At 36.6% G+C, this 20,233-nt stretch overlaps 2 protein-coding genes across 5 annotated transcripts; both read left to right on the top strand.

Moving 5' to 3' along the window:
• The first annotated feature begins 235 nt into the window (after positions 1 to 235).
• On the top strand, positions 236 to 3,879 carry LOC117616817 (transcription initiation factor IIA subunit 2). The gene is made up of 4 exons (XM_034346246.1): positions 236 to 350; positions 466 to 604; positions 718 to 768; positions 3,314 to 3,879. The coding sequence occupies exons 2-4, from the start codon at positions 476 to 478 to the stop codon at positions 3,452 to 3,454; spliced, it is 321 nt and encodes a 106-aa protein (XP_034202137.1). The 5' UTR covers positions 236 to 350; positions 466 to 475; the 3' UTR covers positions 3,455 to 3,879.
• A 691-nt stretch (positions 3,880 to 4,570) lies between these two features.
• Positions 4,571 to 18,446, top strand: LOC117616811 (alpha-glucan water dikinase 2). 4 transcript variants are annotated; one of them, XM_034346238.1, is made up of 31 exons: positions 4,571 to 4,961; positions 5,033 to 5,142; positions 5,263 to 5,300; positions 5,728 to 5,819; positions 5,913 to 6,066; positions 6,312 to 6,626; positions 7,083 to 7,193; positions 7,310 to 7,408; positions 7,517 to 7,651; positions 8,315 to 8,403; positions 8,635 to 8,769; positions 9,420 to 9,582; positions 9,674 to 9,763; positions 9,947 to 10,132; positions 11,056 to 11,115; positions 11,233 to 11,292; positions 11,401 to 11,460; positions 13,148 to 13,300; positions 13,423 to 13,506; positions 13,746 to 13,922; positions 14,017 to 14,123; positions 14,305 to 14,518; positions 14,648 to 14,751; positions 14,836 to 14,965; positions 15,457 to 15,582; positions 15,826 to 15,936; positions 16,650 to 16,748; positions 17,164 to 17,337; positions 17,419 to 17,511; positions 17,678 to 17,793; positions 18,026 to 18,446. In XM_034346238.1, exons 2-31 carry the CDS (start codon positions 5,037 to 5,039, stop codon positions 18,228 to 18,230), a joined length of 3,786 nt encoding a protein of 1,261 aa, XP_034202129.1. In that variant the 5' UTR covers positions 4,571 to 4,961; positions 5,033 to 5,036; the 3' UTR covers positions 18,231 to 18,446. The 4 variants fall into 4 exon arrangements, with proteins under 4 accessions (XP_034202129.1, XP_034202127.1, XP_034202128.1 ...); XM_034346236.1 differs by having other exon boundaries at positions 5,222 to 5,300; XM_034346237.1 differs by lacking the exon at positions 15,826 to 15,936 and having other exon boundaries at positions 5,222 to 5,300.
• Positions 18,447 to 20,233: the final 1,787 nt, after the last annotated feature.

Raw genomic sequence — 20,233 nt, 5'->3', positions numbered from 1 at the left:
ATTTTCCTTGATAAATATGTTGATAGTGGGTGTGATTGCCCAAAAATAAATACAAATATTTGACTCCAAAAAAAAAAGGAAGAATTCAATTCAATGTGCAAATAGAAGTTCCTTCCTCTTTTTATTATTTTTATTTTAATTTTAAGAACAAAAGAAACCGAGAGAAGGGTATATCAGTAATTTGAACCGGTCACCATTCCGTCGCGACTATATATACCCCTGAGCTACAAAAGCTAGGTATAAAAAGCCCCAAATTTCTGCGCTCACAAGGCTCGCGAAGAACCAACGTTCACAGAGCGAACCTTTCACAACACAAACCCGAAAATCTCCTACAGCGTCGCCACCAACCCGTAACTTCAATTCTCTCTCGATTTCAACTTCTCAGTTGATTTCTTCTTATCATATCTTACACCGATTCAATCTGGAACGCTGAAATTTCGTTTCTTTGTGTGAATGTTGTGACAGATCGAAGAACATGGCGACGTTTGAGCTCTACAGGAGGTCGACGATCGGAATGTGTTTGACTGAGACTTTGGATGAGATGGTTCAGAACGGTACTCTCAGTCCCGAGCTCGCCATTCAGGTTCTCGTTCAGTTCGACAAGGTACTGTCTTTGCTTTCGTTTTCTTATTTTCCGTTTAGTTATTATGCATTTGTTTATTTAACTATTATTATTATAATGATTTACCTTTCTGATGGGTTTGTGGGTTGCCGTAGTCAATGACTGAAGCTTTGGAAACCCAAGTGAAGAGCAAGGTCAGCATCAAGGTAACTTTCTTTCTTTCACTTTTGCATTTGTGGTTTTTCATGAAGTGAGGTCTTGGGATTTGTGTAGATTGATGGGTTTATTGTGCTGCCCTAGAGCTTTCAGACTGTAAATGTGGGTGCTTATGGAAGCCGAGTGAATAATGATTATGTATTTGAGTGAATTTGTCTTTAGAGCAGTTAGTTTGATGTAGTAGTGAATTGATTTTTCCGTGTATTATGTATTGTCATCTGTTTCCTTGTTCATATTTACAAAGTGCTTCTTTGGCTGGTTTATTAGTATTGTGTAGGTTGTAACTAGATTTTTTATTGCCCTACATGTGCTCGTATTTGAATCGGAGTACACAATAGTCATTGAGGGCATGGCCTTTTCTCTTTTCTTTTTGGTTTTTGATCGACAATGTAAGGGTGTCGCGTACTAATTAATTGAGTGGATTTTTGCTATGTTTATGGGCATCTGTAATGAATCAAGTGGGCATATTTTTAGCATGCTTATGGGCATCAATTGTTGAGCACTTTTGGGATATCCCTTATTGTTTAACTCATCTTGAATGGCTGGGAGTTGCGGATTAGTTGTAATGGTTCTCAGATAATATTCTGTATTCTTTGTCGGACATTGATGAACAAGAGGACATCTTGTTGGTATTTTCGTGTGCTTTTTTCTCATCCTTCATGTTTCATAAACAAAGTTAGTTTCAAATCCGAAATTTGATATATGACTTGCTCCTTCAAATCTTAAAGGGGCGTGGCCAATCCCCAATCAGAAGATTTTTCAAAAGTGGAGTTGAATAAAACTATTTAGAAGCTCCTTTACTCAATGGAATTTTAATATTCTTGCAATCCATAAATAAATTCATAACTAAGATCATCAACCAAGCGCTCTGTTTCCTAGATGCAAGGCCTAAACCTTATGATGTAAATTCATATTTGAATTTTGAACTTCACGATGTCTTCAGAATTCTTTAAGATAACAGAAACATGCAAAGCAATAAATTTAGGGACATTCATGATTATTTGGGACTGTTCTTTTGGAGGTCCTTAAACTGCATCTCGAGTCTCTATTTAAGTCAAGGGGTGATTTTTTCTTTGTTTGTACTTACAACAAAACAAGTCCACCATAATATTTTTTCTCCATATAATAAATATGTGACTAAATGAATATCATGTAAGTGAAAAAAACAAAAACAAAATAACACCTCTTTCCTTTGTTCGTATTTTTCTTCCATTGTTGCTTTTATTTGAATTACTTCCATTAGCTTCAAAAACGTCTTTTTATCTTATGTTATGCAAACTGACTGTGCTTGTTGGCATACACCTTAACATGAAATGCGATAAGTAAATGTGGGCCCAGGGCGAATGCTTACGTGTGCCTAGATAGAGTTATGTAACATAAATGACGTCTTCGTGCTCTAGGCATATAGTATAGTCAAGGTTGTATGCATGCATACTTTTAAATCTAGCATTGAATGATGATTCCATTTACGTAATGTGCTACCAAACTTTCATTTCGTACTGTCAGATAATTAATATTCTAATAGATCTAGTTTATCTAATAAATGTACGACACGAAGGTGTGTCCCTGTGTCAATTAGGTTCCTTTTTTGGAAGTATTGGGTCATCAGTAACTGGTCCCGCTTCTGGCTACGAAACCTTGAAGTTAGTGGTATGAAAGGGCTAATCTGTGTTCTAGAAAACGAGGTTCATATTTTCCTTCAAGTAATTGTGCCAATGGGGCCAATGGTTACTGATCCGACTACTATGAAAGCTTTACATTGACAGTATAAAATCAATTTCTGAACGGAAGTTTGTTAGCGTGAAAGCTATTGAATTCCTACCCTTAGGGGGCCTGTCAGCATATATAGGGCTTGGCTCTTAAAGAGATGATAGCGAGAATCGTGCAACCTCCTTGCCTGCTAATGTGTCATATTTATTTAAAGATATTAACTTGTCAGCTATCTTCTGTTGAAAATTCTGTCAAATTATGTCTTGGTAGTTTTCCAGTAGTAGAATCTGATCTGGTTGCAAGTCCTTTGTCTAGTCTTTTCTTTTTTTAGATCTGACTCTATATCAGGACGTGGCATGACATATGCACAAATCTGGTCAACAGATTTGATATGCCAAAGTTATTAGTGGATAGAAAATTTTGAAGGGGCTTACTTTGAGGAAGTATGATATATGCACAAAAAGATTTAAGCAGGGGTTCTAGGTTTATCCTTTTTTTTTTTTTTTTCCCTGTCAGTGTTGTTACTGTCTTTTTTGTTTGCAGTTTAGTATCTCATGCAACAAAATTTTCTAGTTAAAGAAAAAAATGTACCCCAACCAAAAATTGCAGTCTGCTGTCAACTAGTTCTCATCTGCACGACATAATTCCTTCCTGATGTAACTGTGATGAATCTCTACTCAGATGCTTTGTTGCCTGTGGACTTCTGTTCTTGTAGTATCTCATATTTCTATCACGATGCACAAATAAATACCGGTTCCAGACAGAGTTAAGACGGATGTGAAATCTCAACTTTTTCTGACAAAATTTCATTGTCTCCTGTTACAGGGACATCTGCACACCTACAGATTCTGCGACAATGTTTGGACCTTCATCTTACAGGACGCTTTGTTCAAGAACGAGGATAGCCAGGAAAATGTTGGCCGTGTTAAAATAGTGGCATGTGACTCAAAGCTGCTCACACAATGAGATGTCAGACTAATGGTGGTAAAGTTAAATAAGAACTTTGTAACCTGTTGCTATAGAGGGTGAGGAGAAGGTGGCAGTTAATCTGGTTAGTTGCAGGAACTGGAAAACTGTAGGAGATTGAACATAAAATTGTAAAGCCCTCTATCTTGACACTTATAGTTATTTGTTGTTACATTGAGGATGGTGTGTGCTTGTTCATAGATCTTCGTTCAATGTTCTATTGTTGTTTTGAGAAGATGAAACAAGTTGGAGATGAACACGTTCGATGCTTGTATTATGGACTGTCTATTCACAAGTACTGAAATTATGCTTAATTCATCAAGCATTTCGGATGCCCAAATGTGTAGCATCTGTTCCTTGTATTATCTTCAGAGGTCAAAGTTACCTTTTGTTTAATTGATTAGAAAAATCAGTATTGTGAGCAATTGTGCAAAGTTCTGGTGTGTTTCTATTTATTCTTCTCTCTTTTCCAAATCTGCACAATTTTTTTCTCGTTTCTCTTTCAGCCGTAGATGTCATGCGTTTCATGTTAAGAAAGCCTCACTTCTACTTAATTTCTTTCAACTTTTGATATCATTGACATGATGGGTTATTCTAGGGTGGTGAATCATCATTGAGAGCTTAGACTTGAGGTTTTTTAATCTCGGATTGGTCTTTGACCTTAAGTTTTACCTTACAATTGACCTTAATTGGTGGAAGTGTTGTTGGTTGAAATTTACTTTTGGAAATTGTCTAGCATGTCCCAAATACACATGACAAATTATGTCCAACTATTTTACCAAAAAAAAAAACATAGATAAATTGTAATTAGATTATAGGCTAAATGAGGAAAGATAACGTGTCGTTATCGCGTTTTATTGATGAACACTTGCCTAATTCATAAACTAACGCATTATTATAGTATCAACCGGTTATCAGTCCAACTCGACAAAATCTAATCAGAACATTTAAATTTTTTCGTGCGTGATCATGTCATGTAATTGTGTTCTCCATTATTTTGCCAGATATACCCTTTACATGCAGAACACTACCCACTGGTCACGCTACAGCTGCATTATGCCCAGGCCTAGCTGCATATGTCGGAAGAAACGACACCGTTTAGAGGCCCACGCCGAAGCGCGCCAAATTGAACGTCGTTCAGCTCAAACTCTGCAAAACAATTTGAATCGTCAAAAGATGGTGCTTCAGAATCAAATTAACGGCTTTTTTTCTCAGTGGGGAGCTCAGAATCAGCGATCGTTTTCAATGCCGCTCTGTCTTCAAATCTGCCACTCACAGCTACTTTCAACTTCAGCATCCAATTCTCTGCCCCCCCTTTTATTATCCTCCGCAAACCCAATTCGAAAAACCCACCACAAAAAAAAAAAAAAACCAAACTCTCCTCAATTTCTGGGGTTTTCGAGGGCTTGTTGATTGAACCTCAGCTGCCATGGCAGCCTCCAGTTCATCGCAGTCCCCTGTTCCTCGGCTCCATCATTTTGAGCTCGTTGAACGCATGAAGCTTCAGGTAATTAGTCAAAACCATCAAAGGAAGGTGTTTTCTTTTATTGTCTCTGATGTCATGATCTTGTTGTGTAGATTAATGTCTCTGGGTCTTCTAAAGGACGCAATGTTAGGCTTGAATTTCAGCTCAGCAACTGTGCCAACAGTTGGATTCTTCACTGGGGCTGTCTTTTCCGTGGAAATATGTAAATCCCCAATTATTTATTTATTTATTTAATTTCTTCCTGTTGTGATCTCATATGCAATTTTGATGACCATGTACAGGAACTGGTTCATTCCCAATGATCGTTCTTTGGGTTCACAAGCTTACAAGCAAGGCTCATTGCAGACACCATTCACCAAGGTCATTCAAAACCAATTTCTCTATATAAAATAAACAGAAAGTTTTACACCACGTCTTATAGAGGGGTTTTTTTTTTTTGGCAATGATACTGTTGAAACTTGAATTTAATGCTCTAATCATGCTGTCCATGCATGTCAAATTTCAATTCAGTTCAGCATCTCTGTTCATTTTATCTATACCTGTCCATATTAGATTTTATATTTTTGTTGTACATTTTATGAATTGAACCTTATTAGTTGGATGGTTATCTACATATGGCGGATTGGCTTGAATTTGGTAAACGTTGTTATGTGCACGAATAAAGAGTTTTATCTAATGGCAAGATCAACGAAAAGTAATCCTATAAAGTAATAAAGTGATGTTAAGAATTGCCACTTTTGAACTTTTGTTGGTGGATTTTATCCTATATGTTCGTGCTAAATTGCAGAAAGGAGAATTGTATTTGTTAACCATTGAGTTGCGGGACCCCAACCTACATGCTATTGAATTTGTTCTTAAAGATGGTAGTCGTGAGAGATGGTTGGTTTCTATCTCCCTTTTCATTTTGATTTTTGCTTCATCCAGCCATACTCACGCTTGCACAGTAATCAAATGTTGACATGTGTTTGCTAGGTTGAAACTGAATCATGGGAACTTCCGGATAGAAATTCCTGAGACTGATCCAACTACTTTAATGCACCCTATACCAAAAGAGCTGATTGAACAGAATGCATGTTTAGCTTGGGAAAGCAAGGGCAGGCCCGTGAGCTCGCCACAACAAGAAAAGGTAGTTCCCCTTTTATATTATATAAGCTTTTTCTATTAAATCAGAAATATTCTTGCCTTGCTGAACGTTAACTAAAGTTTATGCATTTTTACATACTATTACAATGCATCTGTATATGGATTCCATGAATTGACAGGCTCCAACACATGTTTTAGTATGGAAATTACTGAAGTTGTACCATGGTTAGGGATCATTTTCTCCCTCTTTTCAGTCATTTTATTTTCTACTTTTCATTTCTCACGTAGCAAGATTATGAAGTTGCTTTAAGAGATCTACAAAGTCAGATGTCAAAAGGAATATCCTTGAATGAGTTGCAGTGTAGTTTTTCAAACTCCAGTTCCAAAAGAATGGTTGATAATAGAGAGCAACTGAGGAGTGGAATGTCATACCCTTACAAAAGGAAGCATAATGTTGAGCAGTGGTTGCAAATGCATTCCACAGGATCTGCCAAAAATGCTAGTATGCCAAATTCAGCTCTGATGGATCTTGTAGACAAATCTATGGGAGGAGACGATGTGGTTTCACGGATAAGTTATCATGTTGGAAACTATGAGATAGTGGTTAGTTTTCTTCTATTTCACTATTTTACATCAAAGAGAATAAATTCTGTAATGGAAGCTCCGTAACCGTTTGCCATGTTTAACATTAAAGTAGAATTGTCAATGAATTGCATCAGGTAGCATGGTTACAATTGAATTAGCTCCGTTTGGTTTGTTAGAAATTTGGATATCATGGACCCTTATGAAAGTCAAGTTATTTGATTTATTGATTGTTTGATTAACATGGATGTTTTTCGATCAAATATCACTATGGTTCTGGTCCTTGCATGTTTGCAACCATCTTATATTTTGGGGGTTCTGAGTAGGACCCACATGGAGCCTGTGTAACCCAGTTACATGGAGGATTGGAGTTGCTGAAGTCCCAACAATCAGTTATAAGGAATACTTTCCAGAGGCGGAAAGGAAAAAAAGTAAAACTTCTTTTTGACTTTTCATTCTATCTTTGATTGTTTATAGGTCCTTTCAAAAATGGTTAGGGGTGAGTATCACATCTTCGTTGCTATGAATATGAGAGGTGCTATAGTGCTTCACTGGGGTGTTTCAAAATTGTCCCCTGGGGAATGGTTGGTGAGTATTTGTTTTCTGACTTTGGAGAATGAAATTTAATGGACAAGTAAACTGTTCATATGTTTCTGGGTATGAGTGGTACTTCACCTTAAAGCCAGCTTTTGTCATTCTTGCAGGCTCCACCACCAGAGATATTGCCTAAAAAATCAAATTTGGTTCCTGGAGCATGTCAAACTTATTTTACTGATATATCAACTGGAAAGGGGTCCTTTCAGGTATGCTAATCAACGGATGCTGAATTCTGTGATTTTGATTTTAACTGTCTTTTCGTTTTCAACTAAAACATTGCCTTAACGACTCTACCTTCAACCAAAAACAAAAAGGTTGTAGATATTAATCTGCAGCAAAGCAATTTGCTTGGTATCCAATTTGTGATATGGTCTGGTGGGTCTTCCTGGATAAAAAATAACGGCACAAACTTCTTTGTTGGCGTGACACCAGTGATTTCTAGTGGAAAGGTAATGTGTTTCATATTGGGAATTATTACTCCTTTTTCCAACTCTTGCCAATTAACCGTACTAATAGCAGTTGTATCTCATGGTGGCATTAGTTTCTTGCGTGCATGAATATATGCACAAGCTGATCATGCAAGTTTGTTATATTTTATATAATTTAGACATGAGCTGCCAATCACTGGGATATCATTTGTGGATTATGCCTTATTGATGATCCTCCTAGTTTCAAAGATTCTCATGTATATGCCATGCCTCCTCCAGAGTCGAGACAATTAATAGAGCCAAAGACATTATTATATTCGATATTTCCTCCATCCCTGTTTCAAAGATTCTTAGCTTTTCCTCTTCAAAATGAATTTACTTTTTCTATATCTGTTCTTTTCAGATTTTTTTTTTTTTTTCCAAAAAAAATAAAATATTGCTGTCATATGAAAATTTCTCTTCCAACTATGGGCGAGACATAGCCTAGTTGGTACACTTCTCCTTTAAAGAAGAGGTTCGAAGTTCAAATCCTCCTCCCCCAACTTTGGTTAGTTTTAATTAAATTTTTTTTTCCAAGTAATGGTTGCAGAAATCTAATTTTTACCATGTCATTCACAATGTACTAAGCAGACTTTAGATTTATGATGTGTCCATGGTGAAGACTGATACATACCTTGTATGCAGGCCAGCGGAGATGGTGACGGAATTTCCAAATGGTTACTTGATGAAATATCTCGAAGAGAAAAGGAGGCTGAGAGGTCGTTGATGCACAGGTGATGCCAATATATGGTATCTGTATAGATCAATTTAAGTTATAACTAATATGCATGGAAAAGCTGGGCATTTTCATTGGGCCACTTATGAGTTTCTTTGTATGGTTACATATATGGGCATAAGAATAGTGTCTTATGATGATAATGTAAAGTCGTTCTTATATGAAGCTAGGAAAATTGCCTTCACCTTTGTTCAATTCATCTTTTGAACATTATACTGATTTGACACAGATTCAACATTGCAACGGAACTCACAGAATGGTGCAAAAATGAAGGGGAGTTTGGGCTTGTTGGTATATTGGTGTGGTTGAGGTTCATGTCATGCAGGCATCTCACATGGAACAAGAACTACAATGTGAAACCTCGGTAATTTGCCTTGTACTGTACCTTCAATTAAAAACTTTCTTGACGAAAAAGAGCTCCACATGGTCTGGTGATTGTCCCATGTCACATCTTTCTTTTTTTTCTTTTTCTTTTTTTTGAATTCTCTGGGAAGAAGTAATAAAGGATTTGTGAGACATGCAGTTCGCATTTTTACCTCCTGTATTTGAATACTTATTATGACCTCTCCTTCCATCATTTTTAATGACCCATCTGCTGCAGTTATCGTAGCAGGGACCTCATATTTGCTTCTCTCTTTGGTTTTTTTTTTTTTTTTTTGTTTTTTGTTTTTTGTTTTTTTTTTTATTTGTTTCTGAATAGAAAAAATAATCCAATGAAATTGGAACTGACAATGAAGGACCAGAAGACATCATTAGGACTTTTAATAGGCAGTTTTTCAGTTGTGTTTTTTTATTTTCCCCACTTGTCCTGCCTGGAAAGTATGTCCTGCACACTTTGCAAACTTTATCTATCTTTTGCTTCTTGTTTGTGTTGCAGTTGTAGATACTTCTTTTTTGTCTATGTGATTACGCTAAGCTTTTAAATGACCATGCGAGTATGGCATATATCTTCAACCAGAGACATTGCCTGGCTGAAATGGTCTTATTTCCCTTATATTTGCAATATACCTGCAGTGAAATTAGCGAAGCTCAGGATAGGTTTACCAATCTACTACAAAGAATATATTTAAACCAGCCAAATGATCGGGAAATTGTGAGACTACTAATGACACATGTTGGTCGTGGAGGTCAGGGAGATGTTGGACAGAGAATTCGCGATGAAATACTTGTCGTTCAGGTATTTAAAATGTATTGAGCGCATAAAAATGTGTACATGTAGCTCCTGTTGCAAGAGATTTGTTTATGATGTGCACATGTTCTACCATCAGAGAAATAATGATTGCAAGGGTGGCATGATGGAGGAATGGCACCAAAAGTTGCACAATAATAGTAGCCCAGATGATGTGATAATTTGCGAGGTATTTTAATTTGTGGATTTGTTTTTCAGCAATTGCACCATCTGACCCAGGCCTAATTGGGCACCAACATGGTTTTAGGTTATTGGTTCAACTGCATGCCACGTGTAGTGTGTAATGTAATTGCAAAATGTTCAAATGTTCCTCGGATGCACGTGTTTATATATTCCTCCTTTTTTGTAACAGGCACTCTTAAATTACATAAAGTCTGGTTTTAGAGTTGATGTTTATTGGAAAGCATTAAATACAAATGGTCTCACAAAAGAGAAGCTTGCAAGTTATGACCGACCAATTGTGTCAGAGCCTCATTTCAGGGCTGATACTAAGGAGGGACTCATCCATGATCTCACAGCATACTTGAAGACATTAAAGGTAAGAATGCAATCTAAACAGGAGCAATCATATTTAACTGATGCTGTCGACCTGAGCTTCAGTTCACATTTTTCAGTACTAAGTAGTTAACTAGTTGGAAGTTTAGCAGACAACATGCATATCATATACCCTCTGGTCGATTGTTGTTACAGATATAGCAACAGTGCGATCATACTGAGTAAAGGAGTTATTTCTTACTAAAACTTGAATGCCTGAAATTTTATATATAAAATTCAACCTGGTGGAAATTTATTTACGAAACACAATTTCAAATCTACTAGATGTCAAAGTTGTACAATTACATGACTATATCCTTTTCATATTTTAATCTGACTTTTCTGATTAATGGATATTTCGCCACATACACATTTAAGCCTTAGAAAAATATCAGTTGATAGAATGATTTTGTTTGTCATTAGTGTCTGGATCTAATATATGCCAATTGAAATATTTTATTATTATTGTTGTTATTTTTGTGGTCTGGTGTAGGTGTCACTGAGTTGACTTAACCACCTGTTGATTTCTTACAGATGTGAATTCAAAAACCTTCTAGGATCAACTCCACCTTATAAGTCAAAGTTTTATTTAAACTTGATGTTAAGGTTTTGGAATAAGGTTGACCCATGAAGTGACAAGTTGCAGTACAATTTTGGCATGTGGTACCTTCCAACCTTAATCTCAAAATGAAAGAGAGTAGAATAGATAGATGAAATGAAAAGGATAGGTCTGATAATCTGATTACAATCTATAGCTTATTCACTTCAGTAGCATTTGTAGTTTTGGCATTCTTCAAATCAACCATACTTCAAGTTTTCATTTTCTAAGTTTTACTCGCCGTTATATTTGTTACCCTATCCCATGACTTATATGAGACTTCTCATGTCTTTTTCAACTTCTTATTCCTTATGTCACCGTGCCCACAGGCTGTTCATTCAGGTGCTGACCTCGAATCAGCTATTGAAGTTTTGGTTCCCTCAAATAAGGTAATGTTCATGAATGCTATTTGAAGATCAGTGACTAGAAAACTTCCGGTTTCTCCACCGTTGAATGTGTGTTCTTTTGGCTAACAACTGATTCACCTTTTCACTTTTGATCATCAGGCTCATGATTTCACAAGCACTGGATTTAATTATGTTTGTGATTTGTCACCTAAGTTGCAGGTAGCTTCTTATTTTTGTAAAGTCCTGCATTGAAATTTTTAGTGCAACACTATTGGCTTTTCCCATGTGAGTGATGAAGATCTCTCTTATTGTGCTGTCAAATAATAGGAGTGCCTGAAATTTGTCAAAGTACATCTTGGTGATGAAGATATTGTTCGACTGATGGAGGTCATGCTATATTATAAATTTTCAAATTTTGATGCCTCCATATAGGAATATTGCTATAACTTCACTTCACTTTAGTCCCATTGCTTTTCTTAGAAAAACATGCCTTAATATTTTGGTAATTTTTTTCCAGTATTTACATTGAGTGATACAAAGTTGTACCTTGCAGTTGGCAGGTTATCAGCCCAGTTGATGTGTGTGGCGTTGTACTTTGCATTAATGAGCTCCGTAGTATTCAGAACAAAGTCTATAAAAAGCCAACCATTTTAATTGCAACTAGAGTAACAGGAGAAGAGCTCATTATGGCTAGCAGTTCCTCTTCCTCCCCACCACCTGTGCTTGAGAATTTGCCCGAAGCACTACGGCGTCAAAAATGCTCGACTATATATATTGTTGCAGTGTTAATGCAGTTGGCATCATTCATCCTCAACCATATTCATATCAGTTTGAGCCTAAAGTTTTTTTTGCCCCTCTTCCTTACCTAAACTCATTATGGCTAGCAGTTCCTCTTCCTCCCCATCGCCTGTGCTCTCTCAGCCCAATATCTCCACTCTGGTTTCTCATTCTAGGATTCCTGTAATGGACCTCTCAAAATCATACTCTAAACAGCTCATTGTAAGGGCTTGTGAGGAGTTTGGGTTCTTCAAGATCATCAACAATGGTGTTCCAATGGAATTCATTTCCAGGCTGGAATGGCCATCAAATTCTTCTCCTTACCACTTCATGAGAAAGAAAAAGCAGGCGGGCCTTATCGATATTTGGTATCAACAGAAATTGCTCGAACAAAGAGAATAAATAAATTGAAAATTCAAGATATTGGAATTAATTTGTCAAGATATATAATCATACAAAGCGCAACTGCAATTCAAAAAAACCAAAAAGAGATAAGACATTTTAATCAATAACTTGACATCAAAATCAAAATCAAAATTTGTTCAAGCTCTGACTTGTTTGAATACCTTACCAAAACTCTTCACGGTTGTTCTCTGTGAATTGGATTTTGTATTGGCATTTAGAAGGAGGTACTCCACCCAACAAACATCACCATTTTTTCCAATGTTCTTGTTACCATATCCTAATGTATTAGCATGCCCTGCTTTTTCCTTCTCGGAAAGTGGCAAGGAGAAGGATTTGGCGGCCTCAGATTCCAACATGGTAACGAATTCCATTGGAACACCATGGTTGATGATCTTGAAGAAGCAAAACTCCTCACAAGCCCTGACAATGAGCTGATTAGAGTATGGTTTTGAGAGGTCAATTACAGGAATCCCAGAATGAGAAACCAGAGCCAAGATATTGGGATGAAAAAGCACAGGCAGTGAGGAGGAAGAGGAACTGCTAGCCATAATGAGTTTAGGTATGGAAGAGAGGCGAAAAAAACTTTAGGCTCAAACTGATATGAATATGGTCGAGGATGAATGATGCCAACTGCATTAACACTGCAACAATATATATAGTCGAGCATTTTTTACGCCGTAGTGCTTCGGGCAAATTCTCGCGCATGAGGTCAGCAATAAATTTTTTTTAAAAGTCAAGCATTTTTTACACCGTAGTGCTTCGAACCCCTCCCAAACCACATGCAACAAAGCCAAGCTAACATTATCATTTTGCGACATGCACGTTATGATCTACTAAATTTTGATGCCTCCATATTAGAATATCATTGTGAAGTTCGAAATTATTTTTTCAGAAGTTACTGGAATCTCGTATTGAGCTTCGTCCTGTTCTGATTGCCAACCACAGAAGACTAAAAGATATACTCTTCCTTGATCTTGCTTTGGATTCAGCTGTCAGAACAACTATGGAAAGGGGACTCAAAAATCTGAATTTTGCACACTTACCAGTAAGTGGTGACTATGCTTTCTAAGTACAGTGTCTACTTATCTCTTAGAAAATTTAATGTCATTTGGATATTATTTATGCAACACAAAAATTTGTGCTTCTGTTCCATGCAACTATAAGCAGGAGATTATGTTCTTCATTTCATTGGTGCTTGAAAATGTATGCTTGTCGACAGTTAACAATGAAGACCTCATTTACTGCACCAAGGTATATCTCTCTGAGTATGGATTCCAATCTCTTTCTGGTTGACATCATCATTTAGAAAAGGAAAAGATTAAGAAATAAAAAAGAAGAAGATCTTGTAGCTTAAGGTTTTGCTTCTCTCATATATTTCAACTTCTGGAGTGGAAATCAATCATTTAGAATTAGATCTTTCTTCATCTTTTCATTTTCAATGTTGAATGGAGTTCCTTTCTCTGACTCTTGGTGTTATGTTGCTGTCATAGGACTGGTACCATATCTGTGAATTATACAAACCCAACGATGGTCAGTGGGCATTACAAACAAAGGCCATTCTTGATCGGTTACAATTAGTACTTGCTGATAGGTCTCAGTGTTACCAGAATAAGATCCAGCCTAGTGCGAAATATCTCGGAAATCTGCTTGGTGTTCAGAAATCGGCGGTATGTTATTGGGGTTTGACTTGGCATCCATAGTAGACAACGATTTAGGCTTTTATTTCAAGTATTTTTCCTAAAGTATTTTTCCTGATGTCAGATTGATACTTTCTCTGAGGAGTTAATTAGGGCTGGATCAGCAGCTACTCTGTCTGCTCTCATTAATCGTTTTTATCCCATTCTGAGAAAAGTGGCAAACTTAGGCTGGTAAGATTAAATTGAAGATTACTTCATGCTAAAGTGTAAAAGTCAGTCTATGAATCTGAGTTTATTGCTATAACTTCACTTTACTTATAGTCCCTTTCCTTTCCTTTGAAAAACATGCCTTAATATTTTGGTCAATTTTTTCCAGTATTTATGTTGAGTGTTACAAAGTTGTACCTTGCAGTTGGCAGGTTATCAGCCCAGTTGATGTGTGTGGCGTTGTACTTTGCGTTAATGAGCTCCGTAGTATTCAGAACAAAGTCTATAGAAAGCCAACCATTTTAATTGCAACTAGAGTAATGGGAGAAGAGGAGATTCCAGATGGAGTTGTTGCCGTTCTGACACCTGATGTACCAGATATTCTATCACATGTCTCTATAAGAGCAAGAAATGAAAAGGCATATAACTTTTGATTCTTAATCATGAATTCCCAAATAACAAAACTGTAAAGCATAATTTGATAAGAGATAAAAAACAAATTCTTTGTAAACCAACACATTATACTTGACTAGAGTATCGTCCTGCAGGTATGCTTTGCGACATGCTTTGATCCTAATATTCTGAGAGATCTGAAGTCGAAGGAAGGTAAATCAATATCAATACTAGTGAAGTCGGCAAATATTATTATCAGGTTGGTAACTGGAGTGGTTGTTTATGTGTTAGGATTTTTGTGCCTCTTTACTTTCCAAATTCACTGTTTTCGTTTTATTTGCAGAGACATCAGTAGCTCCAATTTTTCTTTCAAATCCTTTGGTACTCAGTCCAACCATCAAGGATTAAAGTTAAGAAAGAAGGCTTTCTGCGGTAAATATGCCATTTCAGTTGAGGAGTTCACTAGTGACGTGGTATGCCCTTGGAATAAGTTCTAGTCCATCTAAATTTCTGTTTGTTCTTTCATGTTTCAGCTATAGTAGACTATTTAATAAACATCTGAAGAGATTATGTTATGTTTTTAATTGATTGTGTCCCAGTGAGAAGCCATTTCAAGTTATATGTAGATGAAAATACTAAAGAGACATCATAATTGAGTCATGCACTTGCAAATTTATTACCTTTTTAATAACAGTTAACCAACTTTGTTAATTTATTTTCTAAAGGTAGTCCAAGGAAGTAGAATGCAAAATGGAGTGTTATACTAATCTCTTTATTCTCCTATTTTTCCCGTTTGGTCAGTTAATCTCTTTATTTTTGCAACTGTTCATACTAATGAAATCTGAGAGTTACATTCCACACTCTTCTTTTCTTGGATATATTTGAAATTTCAAGTAACTTCTGCTGAAGCTTGAATAGGTTTTATACAAGAATTCATGTTATCTGATGATTTTCTATTGCATAGGTTGGCGCAAAATCATGCAATTTAAAATTTTTGAGAGGAAAGGTGCCAACATGGATTAAAATTCCAATGTCAGTAGCCATACCATTTGGAGCCTTTGAGAAAGTCCTATCAGAAGATTTTAATAAGGTATTGTTCACAAAACTGACTTACTGATCAATTTATTAATAAGGAACGAGTTTTATCATGGCATCATGTGGACGAAGTGCACGTGTCTCTGAAAATATTGATCTTAGTATGTCTCATATGAACACACGCCAGCTTGATGACATTGTTCACAATTTTAATGTATCTACAGCTTTTTCATTTGTCAAATGAAAAGGCAAAATAAAATAAAACAAATGCAGGCTTTAATATCTCATTCTTTTGCAGGATATAGCATATAAGATTTCTTCATTTTACAAATGCTTAAAGGGTGGGGACCTCTCAAAACTACAATCAATACAAGAAACCATTCTACGAATGAATGCTCCTATTTCTTTGGTACTTAAACCATCTTCAAATTTAGCATTGATAACTTAGTTGGCATTCCTATGTACTTTTACAGTGGCCTGTTGTCTTGCTGAACTGCTGCCTTTCAAATTCATGGGAGTTACTAACTTTGAAATCTAACTATAGAATGTAAAGCTATACTGCGATTTTTCCAGATATCATTTCTGTGGATAAAACTTGGCATTACTTATTTTCCTCATGGTCCTTCAATCAGGGTTCAGAGAATATGCCAAATGTTATAAGAGAAATGGAAGAGTGATATGAGTTTCATCTTCCTATATATTTTACTCATCCAGCTATGAACTAATCATCACCAATGTGTAGTCCTAAATGCCAAGGACTTGAGAAGTTACTTATTGAACCACTTTAACCTCGTTTCTTGATTAGCCTCTGGATCCTGAGTCAGCAAGTAATTTGATGCTCTCAGTGCCTTGCGAAAACAGCTTTGGACCCTGACCCTTGACTAAATTTGCAACCTTGTTGCTTGTTGTTCAGATCCTAAACAGTATCATTTCATCGTTCTTGCATGTATATACTCTCTCTTAGGCAAATGGATGTCTGCCATAACCTTTATATTTAAGTGGGTGGATTATACATATATATTTTTTTTAACTAAAAGATTATATGTTAGTTTGTTACTGAGCATTTAATTTGAATCACACTTCAACTGCATTGTTCACACTTTTCTTTGTATCTTTTGATAGACTTCTGAGCTTAAGAGAAAAATGAGAAGTTCAGGGATACCTTGGCCTGGTGATGAAGGTGATGAGAGGTGGAATCATGCTTGGCAAGCAATAAAGAAGGTATCAATGTCAATCATGTACTTTTTCTGGTCCATACAGTTTACTAGCTTTGATCTTTTGCAGTTGTAAATCTTAATGTGTTCATCTGGAAATTTCAAGTCTGTCTATCCATTCCTTTGGATTATTCTACTTGCATAAAATAGTGTGGTACTTTCTATTAACATGTGCAGGATCTACTATTTCAAAAACCAAAGAGGGACTTGTTAGTTTTCTATAATTGCAATCACAATATTCACAAGTATTCTTAGGCTTTTATAATTTATACATATATGATTTTAGAAAGCTACTGAATAGATTAGAAGGTATTCTAGAAATGCATTTGTGCAGAACTACCAGATAGTAGTGACATTAGCCATCTCAAATTGACTTTTGGTGCAATCTATCAAGACATAATATTTTTCCATATTCATAACAGGTTTGGGCTTCAAAGTGGAATGAAAGAGCCTTTATTAGTTGCAGGAAAGCTAACTTAGATCATGAAAATATATGCATGGCTGTATTGGTTCAAGAAATTATCTGCGCTGATTATGCTTTTGTAATTCACACGAAGAATCCCTTATCAGGGGATACCTCAGAGATCTATACCGAGGTAGGCCTTGTCTGTGAGTTTAAAATACTGGATTTCTAAGTCAATAAAATGTTGTCTCATTCTTTCTTCATGCAAATTCAGATAGTTAAGGGCTTGGGTGAGACTTTGGTGGGTGCATATCCTGGACGTGCCATGAGCTTCATTACCAAAAAATCTAATCTAAGTTCTCCAATTGTAAGGCCAACTATTATTTTATGACATGACAATATTTGCTTCATTTATTTAGTTAAACCTACGAGATCAATCTCAAAACTGGCTTTCCTCCAATTTATAGGAGAGAAGAAGTTTACGTGGTAGATTTCATGAACCTTTACATCTCAAAAATGAATCTGACTTTCAGGTTATTGGTTATCCAAGCAAGCCAATAGGATTATACAGTAAGAAGTCTATCATATTCAGATCAGACTCAAACGCTGAGGACCTGGAAGGATATGCTGGTGCTGGCCTTTATGACAGGTTTGTCCTGAAGCTGAATTATTATTTTTGAATACAAACAATAGTCCAAACTAGAAGGGGGAGGGGGGTTTCACACACACACGCACGAGCACTACAAAGGTGCCATGGGGATACAAACCTGAGACCTTTGGTCTGCAAGTAAGACCCTTTTCCATTGAGCTAGACCCCATTGGCAAACGACAGAGCAGCATTTTCATACTCCCGCACTAATGTGTCTGTGAACTTGTTGCAGTGTAATCATGGACAAAGAGGAGAAAATTGTGTTGGATTACTCCAGAGACCGGATGATTATTGATAGAGCCTTCCAAGTCTCGCTCTTCTCAAGAATTGCAGAGGTGGGAAAGATAGTAGAAGGACTTTATGGTCGTCCTCAGGACATTGAAGGGGTGGTAAAAGATGGAGTGATCTATGTGGTTCAGTCAAGGCCACAAATCTAGCGCTAGCAAGCACTTGATGTCACAGTTTTATTTTATTTATGCTAAAACTAATGCATTTTCAATATAGATGAATGGTACTAATAATATGGAATTGATGTTCATTGGAATTTTTAGGCTTTGTCTGGTGTTGAAACAATATATCGTCCTTTGTCAAACAAGACAATTCAAAGATTCTACTTGTGATTCTCCAAAGTATCTCAATACCAAAGTCATTACTGTTTTAAGAGCTGATTAGTGATTGTGATCAATGATTGGACACAGAGAGAAACCACCATCATAGAATTTAAAAAGATGGAACTTAAACTATTTCATGTTTGTCTAATGTAAAAGCACAATGAAATTTAAAAATGGTATTTTACGTTCATCTTTATAGAGGACCTATGAGTGGTGGTGGTGGTGGGTTTGCTAAGGTGGGAGGGCAATGATGGTGATTGTGATATTGGTGGAGGCAGGGGCTGGGGCGGCGGTGGTGGTGGAGACGGTGGGGAAGGTTAGCAATGGTTGTGGCGATGGTGGAGGTGGTGGGGAAGGGTAGCAGTATTGCAATACATCTCAGAGGCCACTGCATTTCTGTGCTAGCAATGGGTACCAGGACAGCCCATGAAGCCTTATTCTTCGTCCTCATCATCCTCCTCCTCAAAACGTTGGATGCACGATGTGTTCTTGAGCTTCAGAAGTGATGATACATGCAAAGGCTTTACAGGCCACCTCTACGTGACAATGGAAGAGGCTGGGATCAACGTGTTTATTGACAACCAGCTAAGAAGAGGGGAAGAAATAACAGCGGAATTGGAGCAGGCAATCCAAGGGTCCAGGATCCCCATCATCGTCTTCTCAATGAGATATGCTGATTCCAGCTGGTGTCTTGAGGAGCTGGTAAAGATAATGGACTGTAGGAGAACACTTAGGCAAATAGTTTTGCCAATATTCTATGATGTTGATCCTTCGGATGTCAGGAAACCGACTGGTATTTTGCACAAGCATTTCAGAAACACGAAGAGCTATTCCAAAAAGATACTGATCATAAGGTAGTGAGTTGGAGAGCTACTCTTACTGAAGCTTCAAACTTGTCTGGCTGGGATCTTAGAAACGCTTTGGATAGGTATGACTTCTGGCCATAGCCCTTTCTTTTTGACCTTTTGCCTTTTCATTTGTCCTTTTCATATAATTGCCAAGATCATGCGTTGGTTTTCTTGAGCCTCTGTTAATCAAGTGTCATTAACAAAAAAATAGGACGATCATAAATAAGCTTAAACTGTTAGGATATGGGGCAATAATACTGATGACGCTGGGCTTTGAGTAGTTAGATTAGGAGGAGTTTTGAGCTGGCAATATATCAACATACTGATGAGATGAGCTCTGTTGTATTACTGCATGAAGGCAGGCAACTTGGCTTCCATCTCTCATGTATATTGAGGATGATATTTCACATTTTTTATATTATGGGTTCAATTCAACTTATTTTGCAGGCATGAAGCAAAGTTTATCCGGAAAATTATCAAGGACATCACTATTCTGCTGAACACATCATAAACGGGAAGCCTATCAGACACAAAAATCATGAAAAAATAACAAAAAAATAAGAACAAGAGTTAGGGAAGGTAACACAAACACTACTGAAAAAAAAGGCTCAAAAGACACTGAGCCCTATCAGTCCATTTTGCTTCCTTTAGCTACTGAAGAAAGTGCCTATTGTAGTTATACATCAGTGTCTTTTGAGCCTTAGGGATTGTTAACTAAGATCTACATGCATATAGAATACTAATTAATAAACTATGTATTTGTTGGAAAAATAAGGAATTTAATTGCTATATTTAAAGAAAATCCAAATTTATTCATGCTATTAAATACACAATTTAATGCAAAAAATCATCAAAATGATATAGAAAGAAAAGTTTAGAAAAACCAGAACACAGGAGTCTAGCTAGAATTTCGTTCCATCTTCTTAAGACGAATTTTTCGCTCACTTGTGCTTCAAGGTTCTAATGAAAAACGTCTCCTGG

Source organism: Prunus dulcis, chromosome 1 (assembly GCF_902201215.1).
Source record: "Prunus dulcis chromosome 1, ALMONDv2, whole genome shotgun sequence".
NCBI classification, from domain to species: domain Eukaryota; kingdom Viridiplantae; phylum Streptophyta; class Magnoliopsida; order Rosales; family Rosaceae; genus Prunus; species Prunus dulcis.
This window is presented reverse-complemented; position numbering and strand designations above follow the sequence as displayed.

Coding starts and splice junctions, on each gene's coding strand:
- LOC117616811 (XM_034346236.1), top strand. CDS start 4,884: ATGGCAGCCTCCAGTTCATCGCAGTCCCCTGTTCCTCGGCTCCATCAT. Junction 6,627..7,082: donor TTGGAAACTATGAGATAGTG/GTTAGTTTTCTT, acceptor GATTGTTTATAG/GTCCTTTCAAAAATGGTTAG. Junction 14,519..14,647: donor TAAGAGCAAGAAATGAAAAG/GCATATAACTTT, acceptor ATCGTCCTGCAG/GTATGCTTTGCGACATGCTT.
- LOC117616817 (XM_034346246.1), top strand. CDS start 476: ATGGCGACGTTTGAGCTCTACAGGAGGTCGACGATCGGAATGTGTTTG. Junction 605..717: donor TTCTCGTTCAGTTCGACAAG/GTACTGTCTTTG, acceptor GGGTTGCCGTAG/TCAATGACTGAAGCTTTGGA. Junction 769..3,313: donor AGAGCAAGGTCAGCATCAAG/GTAACTTTCTTT, acceptor CTCCTGTTACAG/GGACATCTGCACACCTACAG.